At 37.9% G+C, this 22,736-nt stretch overlaps 2 protein-coding genes across 6 annotated transcripts in view; both read right to left on the bottom strand.

Moving 5' to 3' along the window:
• The window catches only part of ATP7A (ATPase copper transporting alpha), a 212,110-nt gene extending 199,601 nt beyond the window's left edge, over positions 1 to 12,509 (bottom strand). For 2 of the 5 annotated variants that reach the window (XM_064278577.1, XM_064278578.1), the window contains exon 1: positions 12,342 to 12,509. The gene's annotated coding sequence lies outside the window, so the exon portion shown is untranslated. Of the gene's footprint in view, positions 1 to 10,232; positions 10,296 to 12,341 lie in introns of all 5 variants that reach the window. The other 3 variants (XM_064278579.1, XM_064278582.1, XM_064278581.1) reach the window with 2 other exon arrangements.
• Positions 12,510 to 16,306: 3,797 nt separating this feature from the next.
• On the bottom strand, positions 16,307 to 20,733 carry LOC100658215 (cytochrome c oxidase subunit 7B, mitochondrial). The gene is made up of 3 exons (XM_003412712.4): positions 20,588 to 20,733; positions 17,760 to 17,884; positions 16,307 to 16,509 (listed from the first exon to the last, which is right to left on the bottom strand). The coding sequence occupies exons 1-3, from the start codon at positions 20,625 to 20,627 to the stop codon at positions 16,432 to 16,434; spliced, it is 243 nt and encodes an 80-aa protein (XP_003412760.1). The 5' UTR covers positions 20,628 to 20,733; the 3' UTR covers positions 16,307 to 16,431.
• Positions 20,734 to 22,736: the final 2,003 nt, after the last annotated feature.

Here is a 22,736-nt window from a genome sequence, read left to right as displayed (position 1 = left end):
ACAGGGACCCTGGGTCCAAAGGACCTGCTCCCCTCCTAGTTCTTCATTCTTGGTGGTAGGAGGTCCCTCTGTCTCTCTGCTTGCTTCTCTCTTTTATATCTCAAAAGAGACTGACTCAAGATACAACCTAATCTTGCAGATTGCTTATTAACATAACTGCCTCTAATCCTACCTCATTAATATCATAGAGGTAGGATTTACAACACATAGGAAAACCACACCAGATGACAAAATGGTGGACAATCACACAATACTGGGAATGATGCACCTAGCCAAGTTGACACATTTATTTGTGGGACACAACTCAATCCCTAACAGTGACTGACTAAATGTGAGGAAACAATCTCTTGTTTTCTCAGTAGAAAGGAGTGACAATATTATTTTCCTTTTATAGATAAGGAAATAAAGACCCAGGGACACAAAACGATTTGTCCAAGTTCCCAGTTCATTAATAATAGAATTGAAACTTGAATGCCAGACTCCTGACTCAAATACGGTACTTTTTCCACTACAACATAACCCATCCAAAAAGTATAATTTACAAAGTGGTTTCACATTATTTTATTTGATTCTCATAACAGCTCTATGAGATAGACAGGTATCATTGCAATTTCACCAATGAGTACACTTGTCATGTTAGGTGCTGTAATGTCAATTCCAACTGATAGCGAACCTACGTACAACAGAACGAAAACACTGCCCAGTCCTGCATCATCCTCACAATCGTTGCTATGTTTGAGCCTGTTGTTGCACCCACTGTGTCAATCCATCTTGTTGAGGGTCTTCCTCCTTTTTGCTGACTCTCTATTTTACCAAGCATGATGTCCTTCTCCAGGGTCTGGTCCCTCCTGATAACTTGCCCAAAGTATGCAAGATGATGTCTTGCCATCCTCGCTTCTAAGGAGCATTCTGACTGTACTTCTTCCAAGACAGATTTGTTCCTTTTTTTGGCAGTCTTCACCAACACCATAATACAAAGGCATCAATTCTTCTTATTCTCCTTATTCAATATGCAGCTTTCCCATGCATATGAGGCAACTGAAAACACCATGGCTTGGGTCAGGCACACCTTAGTCCTTAAAGTGACATCTTTGCTTTTTAACACTTTAAAGAGATCTCTTCCAGCAGATTTGCTGAATGCAATACATCCTTTGATTTCTTGACTGCTGCTTCCATGAGTGTTGATTGTGGGTCCAAGCAAAATGAAATCCTTGATAACTTCCATCTTTTCTCCATTTATCATGATGTTGCTTATTGGTCCAGTTGTGAAACTTTGTTTTCTTTACTTTGAGACGTAATCCATACTGAAGGCTGTCTTTGATCTTCATCAGGAAGTGCTTCAAGTCCTCTTCACTTTCAGCAAGCAAGGTTGTGTCATCTGCATAACGCAGGTTGTTAATGAGTCTTCCTACAATCCTGATGCCCTGTCCTTATTCATATAGTCCAGCTTCTCGAATTATTTGTTCAGCGTACAGATTAAATAGCTATGGTGAAAGAATACAACCCTGACACACACCTTTCCTGACTTTAAACCAATCAGTATCCCCTTGTTCTGTCCGAATAACTGCCTCTTGATCTATGTAAACGTTCCTCATGAGCACAATTAAGTGTTCTGGAATTCCCATTCTTCGCAACGTTATCCATAGTTTATTATGATCCACACAGTCGAATGCCTTTGCATAGTCAATAAAACACAGGTAAGCATCCTTCTGGTATTCTCTGCTTTCAGCCAGGATCCATCTGACATCAGCAATGATATCCCTGGTTCCACGTCCTCTTCTGAAACCAGCCTGAACTTCTGGCAGTTCCCTCCTGATACACTGCTGCAGCCGTTTTTGAATGATCTTCAGCAAAATTTTGTTTGCATGTGATATTAATGATATTGTTCTATAATTTCCACATTCGGTTGGATCACCTTTCTTGGGAATAGGCATAAAAACAGATCTCTTCCAGTCAGTTGGCCAGGAAGCTGTCTTCCAGATTTCTTGGCACAGACAAGTGAGCACCTCCAGCGCTGCATCTGTTTGTTGAAACATCTCAACTGATATTCCATCAATTCCTGGAGCCTTGTTTTTCGCCAATGCCTTCAGAGCAGCTTGGACTTCTTCCTTCAGTACCATCAGTTCCTGATCATATGCCACCTCTTGAAATGGTTGAATATCGACTAATTCTTGTGTGTTCCCTCCAATTTCTTTTAATGATTCCTGCGTCATTTAATATTTTCCCCACAGAATCCTTCACTATTGCAACTCAAGGCTTGAATTTTTTCTTCAGTTCTTACAGCTTGAGAAACGCCAAGCGTGTTCTTCCCTTTTGGTTTTCCATCTCCAGCTCTTTACACATATCATTATAACATTTTACTTTGTCTTCTCGAGAGGCCCTTTGTAATCTTCTGTTCAGTTTTTTTACTTCATCAATTCTTCCTTTTGCTTTAGCTGCTCGATGCTCAACAGCAAGTTTCAGAGTCTCCTCTGACATCCATCTTGGTCTTTTCTTTCCTTCCTGTCTTTTCATTTCCCCCATAGAATCCGTCAATATTTCAAGGCTTGAATACGTTCTTGAGTTCTTTCATCTTGAGAAATGCCAAGCATGATCTTCCCTTTTGGTTTTCTAACTCAAGGTTTTTGCACATTTCATTGTAATACTTCGTCTTTTCGAGCAACTATTCAAAATCTTTTGTTCAGCTCTTTTACTTCATCATTTCTTCCAATCGCTTTAGCTACTCGACGTTCAACAGCAACATTCTGAGTCTCTTCTGACATCCATTTTGGTGTTTTCTTCCTTCCCTGTCTTTTTAATGACCTCTTGCTTTCTTCGTGTTCAATGTCCTTGATGTCATCCACAGTTTATCTGGTCTTTAGTCATTAGTGTTCAATGCTTCAGATCTATTCTTCAGATGGTTTCTAAATTCAGGTAGGATATACTCAAGGTCGTACTTTGGCTCTCATGGGCTTCTTCTAATTTTCTTCAACTTCAGCTTGAACTTACATATGAGCAATTGATGGTCCGTTCCACAGTCGGCCCCTAGCCTTGTTCTGACTGATGATATTGAGCTTTTCCATCATCTCTTTCCACAGATGTAGTCAATTTACTTCTTGTGTATTCCATCTGGCAAGGTGTATAGTCGCCATTTATGTTGTTGAAAAAGGTATTTGCAATGAAGGATTTGTTGGTCTTGGCAAAATTCTATCATACATTCTCCAGTGTCGTTTCCATCACTGAGGCCATATTTTTCAACTTCTTCTTTTTAACTTTTGCATACCAATAGCCAGTAATTATCAATGAATCTTGATTGCATGTCTGATCAATTTCACACTGCAGAAGTTGGTAAAAAATCTTTTTCTTCATATTTTGCATTAGCGATTGGTAAGTGAATTTGAATAACAGTCGTATTAGCTGGTCTTCCTTACAGAAGTATGGATATTATCCAATCACTGACAGCCTAGTACTTCAGGATAGATCTTTAAATGTTCTTTTTGACAACAAACGCGATGCCACTCCTCTTCAATTTGTCATTCCTGGCATAGTAGACCATATGATTGTCCAATTCAAAATGGTCCATTTCTGCTCACTGAATTACTTCAAGTAAGAACACCGATGAAATCCTCAGATAGATATCTGAATTTTATCTGTTGGATTACAGAAGAGCTTTAAGGTGGGGAGTAAAGAGATTCAAGTGATGAACTTGTTGGGCCAAGTGACGGTTGCTGCATGTAGTAGATATTGAGGGCAGAAAGAGGTTAAAAATAGAAGTGGTTTGGGTAGACTTCAGGAACGCTATATTGCGTAACTCCACATCATAATTTTTACAGGCTAACAATGTGACTGGTGCCCCTTGGAGTTGTGCAACACAATAGCCTGGGAGGAAATGAAGTAGGAACTTCTAACTTGCAGAGCAGGATCTACTGGTAGATCTAGAAACCTCTCTTCATGGACCTCCAAGCTAGTTACCAGTAAGGTCTTCTCCTCTCTGCTACATTTCCTTTCTGCCACATGTTCGAGCTGAGATTCCCAGTGTGAAGGGGAGAATAGCACAGCCAGCAACTACTTCTTAAGGACTATACTGTCAGTATCTGCTCTGATCTCAAGACTCTCAGAGATTTAAAAAAAAGCTCCTCCTTATAAAAAGATTGGATATCACCATAAAAACCATAATAAAGGATTGGGAGGAGACAAAGACGCTCTTGTATAAACATTTTTACCTTCCTTGTGGAAAAAAATTCTAGAAAATGCCAAAATAATACTGTCAAACCTTCTTAGAGCATGATTAGACTAACATTAAATACAAAGATAATAACAGTTAAAGGCAGGTTGTAACAGGCATGCATTTGCAAATTCACTCATGTCTTAAGCCAAGTTAAGAGAGGACTAAAAGTAATTACAAACAAAATTTAGTACATAAGCTTCTAAGCAAGTTGTGTTTAGGTGCAACACAAAACTGGGACACGATTGGTCTAGCCAGATGCTTAAAGTGTAGAAGATAATCTGAAACTGACTAGATGCTAGCACCAGTAGTCCTCAAATAGCCAAGTCAAGTAACTGCAGTTAAGTTTCTGTTCCTCATATCTGGACAAAGGAAACACATTTTTCTTACAGAAACATAACTAAAACAAAGGCTAGGCTAACATATTGTTTTACTTCAAGACATTTCTGATGGCATTCTACCAACCATCACACAACGTATTTCCTTCTCTTTCCTTACCTAACCTCCTTCTACTTCTTCCAACTTTTCCTTGGACTTCCCACTGGCACTTCATGTGCACACTGCTTAACCTCTCTAGTGTTACTCGGTTACTGATCCCAGCCAAGTATCATTTTCTTGCCTGCATAGTTGTGTCACTAATAAAACTTAATACAAAATTCTAAACTTCAGAAAAAAAGAGTGGAGAAGCGATCAAATAAGGAAATATGACTCCAAAGCCCACGCTGCTAACCATCTCCAAAATACTATAATCAAAGGAATTTACCACAGATTTAAGCAATCGTTCAAAACATTCAAAAGATGGCCTCACACTGTTTATCTATCACTTTCAATACTCTTCCCCAACATAAAATCTATACTACTATCAGGCAAGTCTCTCCTCACTAAGTCCCATGAGTCCATGCTTACTATTTCTTTCTATGACTTTGCTTAAACTGGTCCCCTAACCTAGACTACTCTCTTCCACATATTTAAATTCTATCACCTCATTAGTCTATAAACTCCACAAAAGCAGGATCATATCTGCTGTGTTCACTATCATATCCCCAGTGCCTAGCATATGGTAGCTACTTAGTAAGTAATTGCTGAATGATTAAATGAATCCAAGTTCTACCTCTTTCAAATACTCCTACCCACTTTCTTTTTGAATTCCAAATACTCTTACAGTCAGTATCATTTATCTGTAATTGTTTGGTATAAGACTTCTTTCCCTGGCTAGACTTTAGAGAACGTGCCTTATGTTTCTTTGCATTATCTCACAGGGCCTAGGTAAAGAATGGATATACAACAAGCACACCATAAATATTTACTAATTAGAGTGTTGATATGATTATAAAAAGTCAATTTACACACAACTTTGTAAGAATGAAGCTATTTTGTAGAGTAGTTTAGACAGGCAGAAAGCATTTTCCAATGCCTAAATTTTATATTTCAGAACTAATTCAGTAGAAGTATGGTTCAGCATTTGGCAATCAGGGAAATAATCTGGAAAATCTTGATGGTCCAGAGTCCGTGGCTCACTAAATACACAAGCCGATTATTATGAGTCTTCTTGGTGGAAAAGTTAAATAAGCATGTAAGATGATTTGATTTGCTAGTTGCCATAATGAGTTTTTGAGATGTCATGTTAGCTACTGTGCCCTCCCAATCTGATTTTTCCATTTTTTTGTGATGTAATTCAGAAATTTTTCAGAAGTAGGACTCCCTGGGTGGCACAAACTGTTAAGCACCCAACTACTAGGTAAAAGATTGGCAGTTCAAACCCACCCAGAGGTGCCTTGGAAGTCAGGCCTGGTGATCTGCTTCCAAAAGATCACAGCCCTCAAAAACCCTATGGAGCAGTTTACTTTGCACAAATGGGGTCACCAAAGTTGGAATCAACTCAACAGCAACTAACAACAACAAATTTAGAAATTTAATTTGCTTAAAAGTATTGACTGATCAGTTTATTGCTCCTATAGTCTACTAAATTTATCATACAACAGAACTATAATTTATAATACTGTATAGGCTGCTAAAATTAGTTTTACAGTAAATAATATATTAACATAACAATAGTAACTAAATTTTACTGTGTGCTTACTACCTGCCAGGCACTGTTCTAAGGGCTTTACATGTATTCAGGACAACCTTATGAGGTAGGTACTATTATTTCCCCTATTTTACAAATTTGAAGGAACTGAGGCACAGAGGGGTAAGAAATCTGCCTAGCATCATAAAAGTTGTAAGCAGAGGAACTGGATTCCTGCCAAGGCAGTCTGGCTCCAGAATCCCCACTCTTAATCCTATATTATCTCTCCAAAACAGCAAAACCTCACAATATAATGGTGAAGTTAAGATGCTTTGAATACCCAATAGTCCAGAAGATGTAGCTAGCAATGTTCCAATTCATGCTTGATTATCAAGTTTTACTGTACTTTCTTTTCATACAGATTAAATTCTATATGTGTTATTATAAATATCAAAGTCTGGCCAAGTTCAAAGATATGTTCACCGTAAAGGTGGAAAAACACACATAGACCATTTCCTTCCTCTTCCTGGAAGACTCTGAGAATATAAATAAGACTAACACCATTTTAAACATTAGGTAATTTAGCCTATCCCTAAATAATATAATTGGCTAAAAACAAAACTATGAGTCCTTACTCTGAGATTAGCTTCAAAGTATCAAGGAAAATGATCAGATACCAATATTTTATTTTTTAATTATCAAATCAATAAATGACATATCATACCTTTTGCTCATTCATACTTTCAAAGAAGATAAATATGTGTCCCCTTTTAGGACAACTTTGCTCAAATATACATGTGCTTTTAAAAAAAACACAGTTCTTTTATGCTGCGTAAGAGTATGGGTTCTGAAGCCAGACTGACATTAAATCCCAGTTTAGCCACTTGCTAAGTCTGAGAATAAAATTTGGTCCTTTGAAAGAATATGTCAACTCTTACCAAAGAGCAAACAATAGACAAAGTACCAGATTTACTTTTTATACCAGAAAAAGGAACAGTTCTGGTCTCTTTCCCTTATGTGCATCAAAAAACTACTTAAAGATTCAAAATCCCATGACTTACCACTTGCCCTAAAGTTAAGAAACAGGAATTTGTGGGTTATTTTTGTAACAAACATAGTGGACAAACTTTTAGGCAATCCTAACCACACTCTGGCACTCAAAGTGAAATAATATACTGTATAAATAAACTAATCTTTTATCCATCACCACACAATGAATTTAAGGCTTTAAAACTATCTAAAAACTACAAAGGTATTTATGACTAAAATTTATCTTGTTATCACCTAACTAGAAACAGATGAACAAATAAACACTTTACTTTAGACAGACAATACCTGAAGAAATATGACAATAATCTCTATGCTAATAAGTACCTAAAAATGCATTTAGAGCTGTGGTTAAAATTACTACCAATATATTGTGGCTATAAATCTGAACTAAAAGGTAATATTTAGAGTTAACAGTGAAATAGTACAGTAACATAGAAGAAAGCATTTATAGGTCAAAATGAAACCACTAGTATGCAAATAATTTAATGTTGTTGTTTTTAATATTTTATTAATACTACAGTAAATATTATTTTAATAATACAAAATCTAGCACTAATTTAAGAATTCTATTAGAATTACTAGAACAAATAATTTTATCATCATCTAAAAAATTAAACATCTTATTTTATCCTACCACTGTTTAAGTGCAGGGATGAACAAAGGAGATTACATTTGGAACTCTTTAACAACTAGGCTCTCTATAAGCTTTTGTTAGCTCAAGGATCATCTCTCAAGTATCCTCATGACACTAGAGGTCAGCTACAAACTTATCCTAAATAGTCCTGAGAATTCTCTTTAGCGGGATCACTACTCTGAAATTCTCTCTCTCTGTTTTTCAGGTCTTAACAGAAGCCCTGTTAATGTTCTCCTCTCCTGACTGGTAGGTAGAGTGCTTCAGGTAAATACTTAAGAGAGCAGAAATGATTTCCTTCACAAATCCAAGAACTATACCCAAAAAAAACAAACCAAACCCATTGCCGCTGAGTCAATTCTGACTCACAGCGACCCTACAGGGCAGAGTAGAACTGCCCCATAGGGTTTCCAAGGAGCGCCTAGTGGATTTGAACTGCCAACCTTTTGGTTAGCAGTCATCAATCTTTTGGTTAGCAGTTGCAGCTCTTAACCACTACACCACCAGGGTTTCCAAGAACTAAACAGTGCTCTGCAAACTCTATGGTGGGAGTGGGGGAGGACAGTAATTCAGATATTTTCCCATCCCTATCGCCTTTGATTAGGTATCAATTGCACCTGCAAGATCAACAGCAAATACAATAACACAAAACAAAACAAACAAAATCAACTAATATAAATGGCCAGGCTAAAACATTTTCCCTGAGATGTAAAATAACCCATTTATTTCAAATAGCAAATTGTTAAAAGATACTCCTGATTATAGGTCAGGGAAATTGGGCTTTTTTACATTAGAGACTTGTAATGTAAAAATGGATAACCTTTTTTTTTTAATTCCTTGAGACATAGCTATATAATTCTAAATGTGGACAAAATGGCTCAAAATGGGTATTTTTATCTTTATCTCCCTCAAGGAAAGAAATATCTGGGAAAACTGATGTAATCTACCAACACATTTGCCACTCACAAAGATGAGGTATCACCTCAATTTGCTGGCAGTGGCGGAGAAACTGTTGTTGCTATTTGGTGCTACCGAGTCAATTTCGACTCATAGTGACCCAACGTAGCAAAGTAGAACTACCCCATAGAGTTTTCTAGGCTATAATCTTTATGGGAGCAGATCACCTGGTCTTTTCTCCACGGAACTTCTGGGTGGGTTCGAAATGCCAACTTTTTGGTTAGCAGCTGAGCATTTAACCATTCCACTACCAGGGCTCCTGGTGGAGAAACTAGGAATGTATTTATTAAACCAGAAATATTGTACCCTTTCACTTTCATGAAACACATTCTAAAGGAATTTTAATACTTTTCCTGCCATTTTATCTCAGCAAGTCAGCAAGAAAGTTATGTCACATTAAATAAATCTAAAAACTGGAATTTAGAAGTGAAAAACATGATTGCTGGGATGGTTGACTAACAGAAATACTCTGCCTAACCACTAACTATAGGGCTATCGGCTACCCCGCCCCTTGACTTATGTCCTACAAAAGATCACTGTTTAAAAAAAAAAAAAAAACACACTATAAACTAGTACTGCTCTTTAACAAAGATGAGTAGACAGAATTTTGAGACAAAACTCCCAAATATTATCTTTGCCAGTGCCTGTTATCACCTCAAACATATCTTCACTCCTCACAACTTTCCCAACTGGCAAATGAAGATTATTTTCACTCACTGGGATGTCAAAAGTCTTCATTAAAGTTTGTCCAGCATTTTAAAATATATAGATAAAACCAGTTATAACAAGAAATTTATTAAAAGTTATGTATCGCCTTAGAGCTCTCACAGAAAGGTTGTAGTGTGTTAGCTGCACTCTATTTTTTAAACAAACTTTACTGCTTCTGCATGTATGCTTAAAAGAAAAACAACCTTTCACATTAGAGAACAGAGACATTAACTTATCCTTTGAGGGTATTAGTGTCTAATCTGACCGTAACTGAAGACCAGGAATCAGGATCTTTCTAAGGCTGTGATTGGAAAAGAAAAGTTTCTATCAGGTTAAGATGATCCGTAGAGAAATCAATTTGGAGGAGACAAGGAAAAGCAGAAGTTCCTTTGAGGAAAACCTGGAACAGTTCCTGGCTTTAGATGATGCTGTTATTCATTCCCGGCAACTAAAAAAAACTATTCCAAATTACATTTAAGACACAACACTCAAACAGAATTAAAGTATAGGAAGCTTTCCTTTTACTTTTTTCTGTTTTAGGTTTGAATTCACGTCAGAATTAAATCTTGTACATTAACACTGCTTTTGTCATTTCCATGCTCTTTTATTATGTACAGACTTTTTAAGGATAAGGAGAGGCGCTAGAGGGTAGTTGGATATAGCTGTCAACTTACCGTATTTACAGCTCTGAAATCTATATGCTTTTTCACTAACGAGTAACGTCCTAGAAGATGTGCCTGTGTTAGAAATAGTAATGTTGACATGTTGTTGTGTGCCATCAAGTTGATTCTGATTCATACTGACCCTATAACCCAAACCCGTTGGCGTTGTCGAGGCGATTCCGACTCATAGTGACCCTATAGGACAGAGTAGAACTGCCCCATAGGGTTTCCAAGGAGCAGCTGGTGGATTTCAACTGCCAACCTTTTGGTTAGCAGCTTAAGTTCTTAACACACTGCGTCACCAGGGCTCCAATGTTGACACAGCAGTGTGTTTGTGGATGTTCTGCATCTTTCTAGCCCCCAAGTGCCTATGCTCACATTATTCCTGCTGCCTGAAAAGCCATATCCTACCTCCATTTCTGCAAAGCTAAACCTTATTCATTCTTCAAGGCCCATCTCAAATGCTCCCTTCCCTGGACTCTTAGCATTTTCTGTTCCTAATATTCAATGTTTTTAGCAATAAAAAATGCTTAAGTAATTATGTATCTGTCTTTTCTACTACACTGTGAGATCCTCCCGTTTAAAAAAAAACTCTCATCTCTCATGTTATGACTCTAAACACAAGAAAACTTCAAATATAAAAAATAAAATCTCAGTTCAATGAAACTAGAAGTACCCCGGGGGTCATGGTCCCCAGACCTTCTGTTAGCCCAAGACAGGAACCATTCCCAAAGCCAACTCTTCAGACAGGGATTGGACTGGACTGTAAGATAGAAATGATACTGGTGAGGAGTGAGCTTCTTGGCTCAAGTAGACACATGAGACTATGTGGGCAGTTCCTGTCTGGAGGGGAGATGAGAGGGCAGAGGGGGTCAGAAGCTGACTGAATGGACACAGAAATAGAGGGTGGAGAGGAGTGTGCTGTCTCATTAGGGGGAGAGCAACTAGGAGTACATAGCAAGGTGTATATAAATTTTCGTATGAGAAAGTAACTTGATGTGGGCAGTTCCTGTCTGGAGGGGAGATGAGAGGGCAGAGGGGGTCAGAAGCTGACTGAATGGACACAGAAATAGAGGGTGGAGACAAGGAGTGTGCTGTCTCATTAGGGGGGAGAGCAACTAGGAGTACATAGCAAGGTGTATATAAATTTTCGTATGAGAAAGTAACTTGATTTGTAAACTTTCACTTAAAGCACCATAAATATTAAAAAAAAGAAAAAATAATAAAATCTCAGTTCAAAATAGTCTTTAAAAAAGGATGAGATAAGCAGCCTAGTTATTCAATCAGTGGTGTTGCTAGAACCCACTGTCTTCATTGCTGAACTCAACTAACTTGACTATAAACTCTTTTAAGGGCAGGGACATCTTGTACATCTCCCAACCCCACCTCAGTATCACCTAATTCAATGTTCTGCACACATTAAGTCTCAATACATAGTACTGTAAATGACAAAACTATGATTAAAACAAAGATCAAATCCTGAAAAACACTGAATTATAAAATGATAAAAGTGTTGTTAGTGTTTAGAATAACCTCAACGTCTACAACAAAAATGATGTCTACAACAAAAATGATGTCAAAAATAAAGATGCAACAGGGTGGGACAAGGATGGAGACTAACTTTACTGAGAAGCGGGCACAATAAACAAAACAAAGTGGAAACGAGTGCTCTCACAGTTTAGCTTATGCTTCCACAGTAAGACAAAAAGCAAAATATCTACTTTTTATTATTTCATTAATAATGGTGATCCTAGTAGTTTTAGTTTCCAAAGTATAAAGAGGTGTCATTAAGGAGAGACCCCAGTCTACGTGACCTCCAGCACTGGGCACAGACCTCTTCGTACCTTCAATTAATTAGGTAACATACGCCATGAATGATCAGGGCACTCTCCCCAGGTGGGTACAACAAGCGACACAGGTCAGGACCTCATCTCCCCTCCCGTCTCCCTTGGTTGAGGAGGTAAAACCTCAAGTGTGGCAAGTACCTGAGTTGGGAAGGAGTGAGAGTTTGAAGACTGCCCCATATGAAAATGACCTTCCCACCACACGGTAGTACAGAATGACAGTACAGGACACTCCCTCCAGTAGAAGGGGATGACGGGAAGCCAACGTACGACTTACCTGGTTTTTCTGTCCTATCGTCAAACCTCCGGAGCTACAGCAATAAATCCAAGAGCACGGGCTTCAATCTCACACACTGGGAGGTCACAGTAGCAGCGACTGCTGTGGCAGTGGCAGTGGCAGTGACGGTGACGGCCGCCGCAACCCCACCCTCTGCTTCTTTTCTTTCTCCACCCCTTGCTCCCACCGCCTCCCGCCTTACCCCTCCCTCCCTCCACTACCCCCACTTCCGGGTGGTGCCCCGGCGGAAACTGGACGGACAAGCAATGGAGAGAGAGGGCGCGCGCGCGCGGGGCGCGTCACGTGAGTGGGAAACGCAGGAAACGCCAAGCTTCTCCCGCCTCCTGCTGCCCCTGGACTGACAAGGAGCCTCGGGCGGAAGTCTTCGCTTCGGCGCGGCAGAGCCCCACCCCCCCCAAAAAAAAACAACCAAAAATACTCCACCAAAACAGTGCCTTTGTCATCTGTAGTTTCCTAACGTCAAACCAAGGGGAACAAGTTGTCACTGTACCATAAGAACTCTTTTTAAGTCGTCATCTACACATTTCATCCTTCCCCAACATGTAATTAGCTTGCTTCTGTTAGACTGTATTACCTAACTCCATATGTAAATGACAGAACTTTGAATTTCACCTTATCCTTTCACTGAAAAATGACCTCAAGGAAAAAAATGTATGTTTTCAAATTCATAATCTTTATGTGTGTGTTGAGAGGAAGGGGACTCTAACCTTCATATCGCCATCCCAAGCTCTGAACAATTTTCCCGTTTACTCATTAACTTACCCATCATTTTAAATAGCTAGAGTTCCGGGGGTGCAAAAATTAAGAGTATCACCGTGAGTTTAGATAGATGAGATGCATAAAATGTAACAATACAATGCAATAAATAAGTGGTACAGAAAAAAAATTGTGAAAAATGCATTATTTTCCAACTTAACATTTTAAAAAACAGAATTTTAGGATATTTAAAAATATAAACATTAGAGAGGGAGCTGCTGCTTTTCACTTATTTCTAAGCAAGATGTGGCCTTTTCATATTTCCTTTCATTAAATGTGTCATAAGATGTAAGAGCAAACTAATCACATGACTATATTTTCAACTGGAACCATTTGAGCCCAGTTCCCATAGAAGAGTAGTATCAAGCCTAAGAGAGTACACAAAGCATAAGTATTACATAAATTTAATATTCATTAAAGGCTTATAACAGTGTCCGGCACATAGGCAAGCACATTTAAGGGTTAAATACTTTCCATCCTACCTGTTGTTAAATTCCTACTAAGCTTTGTCAGGCAACATTTAAAATTGCCCACCCACCTATATAAATATAAAATTAGCCTCAAGATTCCTTTTCTTCCTGAAAGTTGTACATGTCAACCAGTGAGCACAGCCTTAACTATTAAGATGTGAATTCAGCCCAAATCGAAAATTTTAAAAATTACATTGTATTAAGACAGTTTTGAAGTGGGCTTCCAATACTTAACAAACTGGTTTGTAACTATTAACAATTTTAAGTTTTCAAAGAAATTCACTAAAAGGCTGAAACCAGAAATACAACCTTACCAGAAGGAGAATATCATATCTACCAGTTCTCTAGTTCTTTTATGTAAATAATAATGTATCGTTACGCACTGTAAGGTCCCCTACCAAACATGTACATTCTTAACTGGGCATTTCCCTCACTCCAAAACACCTTGTATCTATAATCCATCATCCCTAATCCCCCTTACCAACACACGAGCATACTTTTTTCATAATTACTGTATTATTTTGACTGAGTTTCAATAAAGGCAAATGTCTTCGAGAAGTATCAGGTTTGCTGGGGATTGAGCAGATACTAATACCACCTTGTAAGCATTTTGGAGCCACCTATAATCTCAGCCAAAGTTAATAGTCATAAGTGAGACTCAACATCTGCACTTCCACAACTAACGAAGTACCTAAAGTTTATTGAATGAATTTAAAAGAACAGTACACAGGTGGCAAATTAATTCATGTTAGAGTGAAATTAAGAATGGGATTTATGACATTCCCCCTAATTAAAAAGATACTTCATAGCTCTACAACAAAGCATTTAAAGAATTTGAAATGTTTCTAAAGTAGGTCACTTACCTGAACTCTTCAGACACACAGATACTTGAGGACCGGGAGACTGACTAGTTTATTAGACAACTTTGCAACTCTAGGTATTATTAAAACTCTCAAAGGGATGTGTTATAAGTTTATTTTATTTGAGTGCACTAGAAAAGCTACAAAGTTCGAATACTGATAGAAAAAATTAAAAAACTTAAAACTACTGCTTCATTTCTAGTAGGGGCCATGGCAGTTTTCATCAGAACATGGTTAGCCACAAATTTTTAGAAGCTTGTATCACCACCAGGTTTTATCACACAAAGTAACATATACTTCTGCTGGCAAATGGACAAATAGACACTCTAAAATGTTATACTCCTTTTAACCTGTCAAAATAGCTGACAGTTAACACTTATGTGACAGAAGTAGTACAAATCATACTAAAAATTACCTCTATTCTTTAGAATTCCTGTTGCCGTTGAGTCGATTCCGATTCATAGTGACCCTATAGGACAGAGTAGAACCGCCCCACAGGGTTTCCAAGGACTGCCTGGTGGATTCAAACTGCCAATCTTTTGGTTAGCAGCCGTAGCTCTTAACCACACCATCATACTCAGTGGTAATTCAGTGATGAAAAAGTCATCTAATCGAAGGTTGAGGCTTCCTTAAAACCATGCTTATTTTGCTTAGTCACATCTTAGGGTTACATGCATTTGAATACTTTAGTCTTATAAGTAACATCCTTTCTACAAATGGGATATCATATTGTTTGAATTCTACCAAATGGTGGTACTACTATAGTTACAAACCTTGCAAACTACTTATTTTGCAATGACATTCAAATTATTTTTCCTACTCAAACTATGAAGTTGCTGACTTGAATGAAAATTTTAATTTAATGAGAAACTAAGACATACTGCATTAGAGCATACTTCTAGTATTTCATGTAATACAGGTAAGCAAAAAATTTACAAATGTCTGGTTAAGTATAAATCTTTATCTACATTAGGCAAGTTTGGAGAATCCTAAAACCCACTTATCTGATACCTTTGATACCTTTGATACTATCAGGTAAATGAATTTTAGAAATCTCTAAGTTTAGCTAATACACATAGGTTACTCAACTGAAATTCCATTTTCTGCTTACTTGAGCATTATCAACACACGACGTTGTTCTTGTTAGGTGCTGTCAAGTAGATTCCAACTCATAACGACCCTATAGGACAGAGTAGAACTGCCTCATGCTTCCTAGGCTGAAATCTTTACAGAAGCAGATTGCCAGGTCTTTTCTCCCATGGAGTTGCTGGTGGGTTCAAACTCAGGATAATGCACAAAACCAAACACTGTTATAGATTACAGTAAAGCAACATGAAAGATCACTGTTATAGACAACAGGGAAAAAGTGTATTTGACAGATCCTTTTTTTAGTAACACTTTAAACTTCCCTAATATATACGATTATCTAAAACCTAAATAAATATGCTAAGGGAGCCAAAGAGCTAACCAGTCTTCACGCATCCTAGGAGTTCACTTTATAGGACCACTCTTCCCTTGGGTCTAATGACACCATAAGTTCTCTAGGCAGGAATGAAAAGGACTTAGTAATACCAATTCCAAATATAAACATAAATAAGAGGTAGAAAATAGTAGTCATAAACAAAATCTGGACACCAAATTTTTAGCTCAAAGATAATCATTTATTCATGAGCTATAATTCAGCTTAATGTAAAGTTGATTCCCAGATGATAACTTAATTTTCCTTTCACATTACCTTACAGAGAAAAGCTATTTAAGAAGTTGTATAGCATTTTGACTTTAATATTAACACAAAGACTAAATAAATGGTAATCAAGCTTGGTTTCATTTACATAGGAAACAATGAAAACCTACAATAAAAGTTTCAAATGGACTTTATTTCTTCAATAATGCCATATTTTAATGGGTACACAGTGCTTTTACTTGGCATCAATTATAAGTCGGTTTTAAAACAATTCAGTATTATACCACCAGCTGGTTTGATTACTGATCTCTCCATTCCTTTGGGGTGATTCTGCCAACAGGGGACAGGTTCCATTCTATTCCAATTTGTGTTGTTACCTGTAAGAATTAAAATGGTGTCAGTACCAGAACCTACTCTCCCTTGGAGTCTATTTCTTAGAAGTCAGAAAGGTATTCTGCTCTATAGGTTTGAAAACACACAGAAACTCACCTGGGCTATAATGCCTTCCATGCAGTCCAAACCTAAATGCTGTCCTAATAGAGCAGTGTTGTCCAATATAACTTCCAAAGATAATGAAAATGTTTTCTATCTCTACTGTCTAATACAGTAGCCACTAGCCACATGTGGCTATTAAGCACCTGAAATATGACTAGTATGATTGAGGAACTGAACTTAATTCTATTATATTTCACATTTTTACACTACCTCCTCAAAACATTGCTTCCTTCAACCACGACTACCTAAATAAATGCCAAAGAGCCCTTTGTAATATCCCTTCACCATCAAGGAGCATTTCCTCCAAAAACTCCTTCAAAGACAACATCTGTTTATCCTTATAATTAAGTATTCATTTATTTTAATAGCATATCTCATTTCAGGCAGATCAAAACAAGAATGGGAAAGGTCTCTTAAAGTTTGTTTATTAAGGCAAAAACACATTAAAACAAACTTTTATATTTATTACAGCTTCAAAACTCCTACTTTTAACCACCAAGTACAGCGACTGGTAATTAGATTGCTAAATATAAAATGTGAAAACAAAAATATTGAAAGCAAGTTAAATTCACATCTCATCTATCAGGAATACTGTGCCAATTCTGAATGCACAATTTTAGAAGAAAAACTGGTAAGTGGTGTACATCCAGTAAAGTGACCAAAGATGGTGAAAATCCTGAAAACCACAGAACAATAAATGACTGGCAGAATTAAGCATGTTTACTCTGAAAGAGGCCTCAGGAGACATGATAGCATTGTCTGATGACTGTTACATGGAAGTAGGATCAGAATTTCTGTGTTGCAATGGAATGATGAATAGAATATAAAAAGGCAGATTCTAACATAATGTAAGATCCTTTTGATAGCTACATATATGGAAAGGGCTGCTTTGTGATCCAGTGAGCAACTTGCTATTGGAAATGTTAGGAAATGAATGCTTAATGTTAAGGAAGAAATCCATGCATTAGGTGGGTGATTAGATTACAGAATCTCTTAAGTCTCTCCTAACCACAAATGTATGCTACTGTGTAAAAACATTTTGAACACACGGTCCAAGTGAGAATGAAAAACATCTAAAATAGAAATTACCAATGACTAGTACTTACATTTTTTTTTTTTTTTTAGTACTTACATATGTCCATAGTGCAACACAGAATGTAGCTCCACTAGCTAATATAGCATTACCATACTTGTCATGGAAATCAGGTGCACGTTTCTGGTGGCTCTGCCTTGCCATTGTTTGCTGAATGCTTCGAACTTAAAAGAAAGAAAAAAAAGAATACAGAAGCATATCTATACAAAATCAGGAAAACAGAATATACGTGATGGATACTGCCAATAAAGAAAGCCAAGGAATTTAACTTTACAGTATTAATACGGTTCAAGAAAATGTTAAAGCATATTTTAGCTAAAAGCAAAGTAGCATACTTCAAAATGCATCAAAAATAAGATGTGATAAAACAAATATAGCAAAATGCTAACTATAGAATCTAGGTGGTGGGTACGTGGGTGTTCATCATACAACTCCTCCATCTTGTTTCAAAGTTCATAATAAAACGTTGGAGGGAAAAAGCAAAGCAGCAGTGTGTCAGTAACATTTTCCTCAAATTAGTATTTATATAACCTTTGGAACTTGGTTCCTATTCATTAACTTGAATAGTAATGTCTTAAATTTTCACTGAAGTTTACTCAACAGTGCTCAACAACTTAAAACATACAAGGGCAAATAAACTCAAAATGAAACTCAAATTTAAGCACACTAAATATTTATCACCTTAAAGTTACTAAAAAAAAAAACTAAAAATTGGGGGAATATTTATTTTTTAAAAATCATTAATGAATAAGGCAGCATGCTAAAAGAAATGGGTATATAAAAATATGTTAAGACACAGACCCCATCCTCAGGAAACTTCCAGTCTAAACGAGGAAATTAGACAATGTAGACAAAAATAATAATACAAGGAAGCAGAATTTTAGCTAAGAGCTTTGAATGACAAGTATGATTTGGTTATGTAGATGTCATAAAGGGGAATCTGACCACGGGCAGAAGTAGAAAAGGCCAGCGTACTGGAAAACCAATTAAGTTTGGTAGATGTATAAACATGTTAACAGCATTAAACTAGAAAGGATCATGGAGGGTCCTGAATACTAGGCTACTCTTTTTGGTAGGCAAGGGGAGCTGGTAAAGGTTTTTGAGCAGAATAACCAGATTATAACTTTGCTTTTACTATTATTCTAGTAGGAGGGATACAAGGATTGTTTTCAAACTGTCTCTTGGAGTTTCTTAGGAGTGCTTAGGAAAGGACCAAGACTGGAAAATGTGTATTTCCAGCTGTTTTTTTTGGTCAGGTTGGCTTTTTGCTTCCTCTCCAATCTATTTTTTCCAATCTAAGCAGGTCATTATTGTTTTAAACAGGGCCTTAAAAGGTACTTTCACATCAAGTATGTAATGAAAAGCATGTTAGAAAAACAGCAGTGTTGTCCATTTCCTACTAGTACTTAAGAACATAATGGCTTCTATGTGACATGATGGGCTGAGGATATAGTTTCTTCCCGTGACTGCTTTATACGGCTTTCCTTACCACCTTTAAGTAGTCACACCTAGAATGAGGAAATTGCAAACATTTCACAATATATTCTATTCTAGAACAGTTTCAAAGTGAGTATGTGCTGAATTCCACATTTATAAAAATTGAAAAACAACAAAAAAAATCTTTTCCTGAGGTACTACAAAAGAGCCCGGGTGGTGCAGTGGTTAAAGCGCTTGCTGCTAACTGAAAGGTTGGCAGTTCAAATTCACCAGCCACTCTGCAGGAGAAAGATGTGGCAGTCAGCTTCCCCAAAGAATACGGCCTTGGAAATCCTATGGGGCAGTTCTACTCTGAACTGTAGGGTCGATATGAATCAGAACCCACTCGGCAGGCAACGGGTTTTTTGTTTCCACAAAGGAGTAAAGCGAGATTCAGAGAAATTAAATCATTTGCCCAAAGTGAAAGAAATAATAAAAATGTAGCTTTCGGAACAAGAAAACCCAGACACCCACCCAGTGCCGTTGAGTCGATTCCTACTCGTAGCGACCCTGTGGGACAGAGTAGAACTGCCCCATAAAAATGTAGCTTTTGGAACATGAAAACCCAGACAGGTGACTATTTTTGGTTATTTTCAAAGGTGCTTAAGTGTTAAGAACGCAATCTTATAATAGCCACCCCCTCCATGACTCTGTAAAGTGGGGGGACGGGCGGGGAGAAAAATGGCTAAAAAGGTAATTGCTTAAGGTCACCTTGACTGTAAGACAACTGCTCAGGTTGCAAAAATACTAATTACTCAAGGTCACCTTCAGTACAAATTAAGCACAGATTTTTTTTTTCTCTCTCTCTCTAGTGCATTCTCAATAATTAATGCTGGTCTCAAATTTTCCCTGTACCTAATTTTCCAGTACGGAAAAAAAATGAACATGATTGCTTTCTGGACAGCTAATATTCTGTTAATCACCCACAAATAACTTGAAAGCTGCAGGGTTACCATTCAGGTTGTCTCTCTGCAATGAAACCAGGTGAAGACCTAGATTACGTTTCCTTGCGTCATGGCTACAGGAATTGGGGAGGAGGTTCTACGCGGGTTTAGACATAAATGTACCACCATAACTAAAACTTAGAAAATCACTTCAGGAACGAGAGGTATCCACCAAGAATGTCCTTCTCTGAAATCGTAGGCAGGAATGAACTATTACTCTCTTCGGCAACAGAAGGCTGGGAACCAAAGCAAAACCGGGGTTATAAAGCCAATGTTAAGGACACAGTCCCAATTGCCGGGGCGCGGGGCGGGGGGGACACAGGCGGGAGGACAGAGCATTTTAGAAATACAAAGCAGGGATATTGGTGGAGGGAAAGGGCAAAAAAGACCACGAGGACGAATGAATATGAGACTGCTGAAAATGATTTGCTCACAATTTTTGCTCACCTTGAAGACGACTTAGTGCGTTTTTGGCCATGGAAAACATCGTTTGGAAGTAAATAGAATCGCGGCAACTGCAGCTGCTGGTTAGGTGCAATTCGCGTCCGGTACCCTTGCAAAGAGCCCTGAAAAACAAAATGGCTTTCGGAAGGGCTCCTAATGAGATTTGATGAAATCTCGCGACACTGAAGTGGGGGCGGGGGGGGGGGGGAACACTCAAATTGTTCTCTTTTCCGCGAGGAAAGATAGAGGGCTTTCGGGAAATGTAGTTGCAGACATTAAAAATGACGCTTGATGGTGTTTAATAAATAACTAGAGAACCCCTTGAAGCCAAGTTTAGGACTCTCTAGAGAAGAGCTGAGACACTGATTTTGACTTAGGCTGAGTAGGCTAAGACACTAACTTCAAGACAGTGTTAAAGTTCCACAAGTTGGGGTTTTATCTCATGCTACACTAATTAATTCTTTCTCTTCCCTCCAAACCTTCCTTTACTTCTCTAATTTTTATCTCCTTTTATTATATACTAGTCCCCGGGTTGAGTTCCTGGGTGGTGCAAACGGTTAAACGCTTGTGGAATGGTTGGCAGTTGGAACCCACGCAGAGGTGCCTTGGAAAAAAGGCCTGGCAATCTGCATCCAGAAGGTCATAGCCTTGAAAACTCTGGAGCACAGTTCTACTCTAACATACATGGGGATGCCACTAATCAGAATCAATTCTACAACAACTTGTAAGTCCCTGGGAGGTGCAAACCGTTAACGCTCCTGGGTACTAACGGAAAGTTTGGAGGTTCCAGTCCACTTCGCAGTCACCTTGAAAGAAAGCCCTTTGGAAAAAATCAGCCGTTGAAAACTCTATGGAACACACTTCTATTCTGACATGAGCCAGAATTGACTAGATGGAAACTTTTTTTTTTAATTGCATACTAATTGGTTTAACATTTTATTCTGAAATAATTTCAAATTTAGAGAAAAATTGTAAAAATAGTAAAAAGAACTCCAGTAGTATATGGATAAATATGTACATGATAAAGCAAATATAGCAAACTGTTGATTGTAGCATCTTGGGGATGGATGTTCACAATACAATTCTTTCCATTTTTTTAATGTTTTAAAATTTGCGTAATAAAATACTGAGGGGAAAGAACTGTATATTCATTACATAGGAACACTAATTTGTAATATTTTCCCACTTCTGTTTTCTCTCTCTCTGTGTATGTGTGTGTGTATATATATGTATGTGTATGTATATATATCCCCCACGCATCTGTTTGTCATACTGTGGGGGTTTGTGTCTTGCTGTGATGCTGGAAGCTATGCCACTGGTGTTCAAATACCACCAGGGTCACTCGTGCCAGACAGGTTTCAGCTGAGCTTCCAGACTAAGACAGACTAGGAAGAAGGACCCAGCAGGCCACTTCTGAAAAGAATTAGCAAGTAAAAACCATATGAATAGCAACGGAATATTGCCTGACATAGTGCCAGAAGATAAGCCCCTCAGGGTGGAAGAGCTGTCACTGGGGAAGAGCTGCCTCCTCACAGTAGAGTCAACCTTAATGACATGGATGGAGTCAAGCTTTCTGGACTTTCATTTACTGATGGGGCACAACTCAAAATGAGAAGAAACAGCTGCAAACATCCATTAATAACCAGAACCTGGAAATACAAATTATGAATCTAGGAAAACTAGAAATCATCAAAAGTGAAATAGGCATTAGTAAGCTGAAATGGACTGGTATTTGTCATTTTGAATTGGACGATCATATGGCCTACGCTGGGAATGACAACTTGAAGAGGAATGGCGTTGTATTCATCATCAAAAGAACATGTCAAAATCTATCCTGAAGTACAATGCTGTCAGTGAAAGGATAATATCCACACGCCTACAAGGAAGACCAGTTAATATGACTATTATTCAAATTTCCGCACCAACCACTAAGGCCAAAGACGAAGAAATTGAAGATTTTTACCAACTTCTCCAGTCTGAAATTCATCGAACAAGCAATCAGGGTGCACTGATAATTACTAGTGATGTGAATGTGAAAGTTATAAGCAAAGAAGAAGGATCGGTAGTTGGAAAAGACAGCCTTGGTGATAGAAACGATGCCGGAGATCACATGATACAATTTTCCAAGACCAACAACTTCTTCATTGCAAAT

This window comes from Loxodonta africana, chromosome X (genome assembly GCF_030014295.1).
Source record: "Loxodonta africana isolate mLoxAfr1 chromosome X, mLoxAfr1.hap2, whole genome shotgun sequence".
NCBI classification, from domain to species: Eukaryota; Metazoa; Chordata; class Mammalia; order Proboscidea; family Elephantidae; genus Loxodonta; species Loxodonta africana.
The sequence above is the reverse complement of the archived record's forward strand: the minus strand, read 5'-3'. Positions and strand labels throughout refer to the sequence as shown.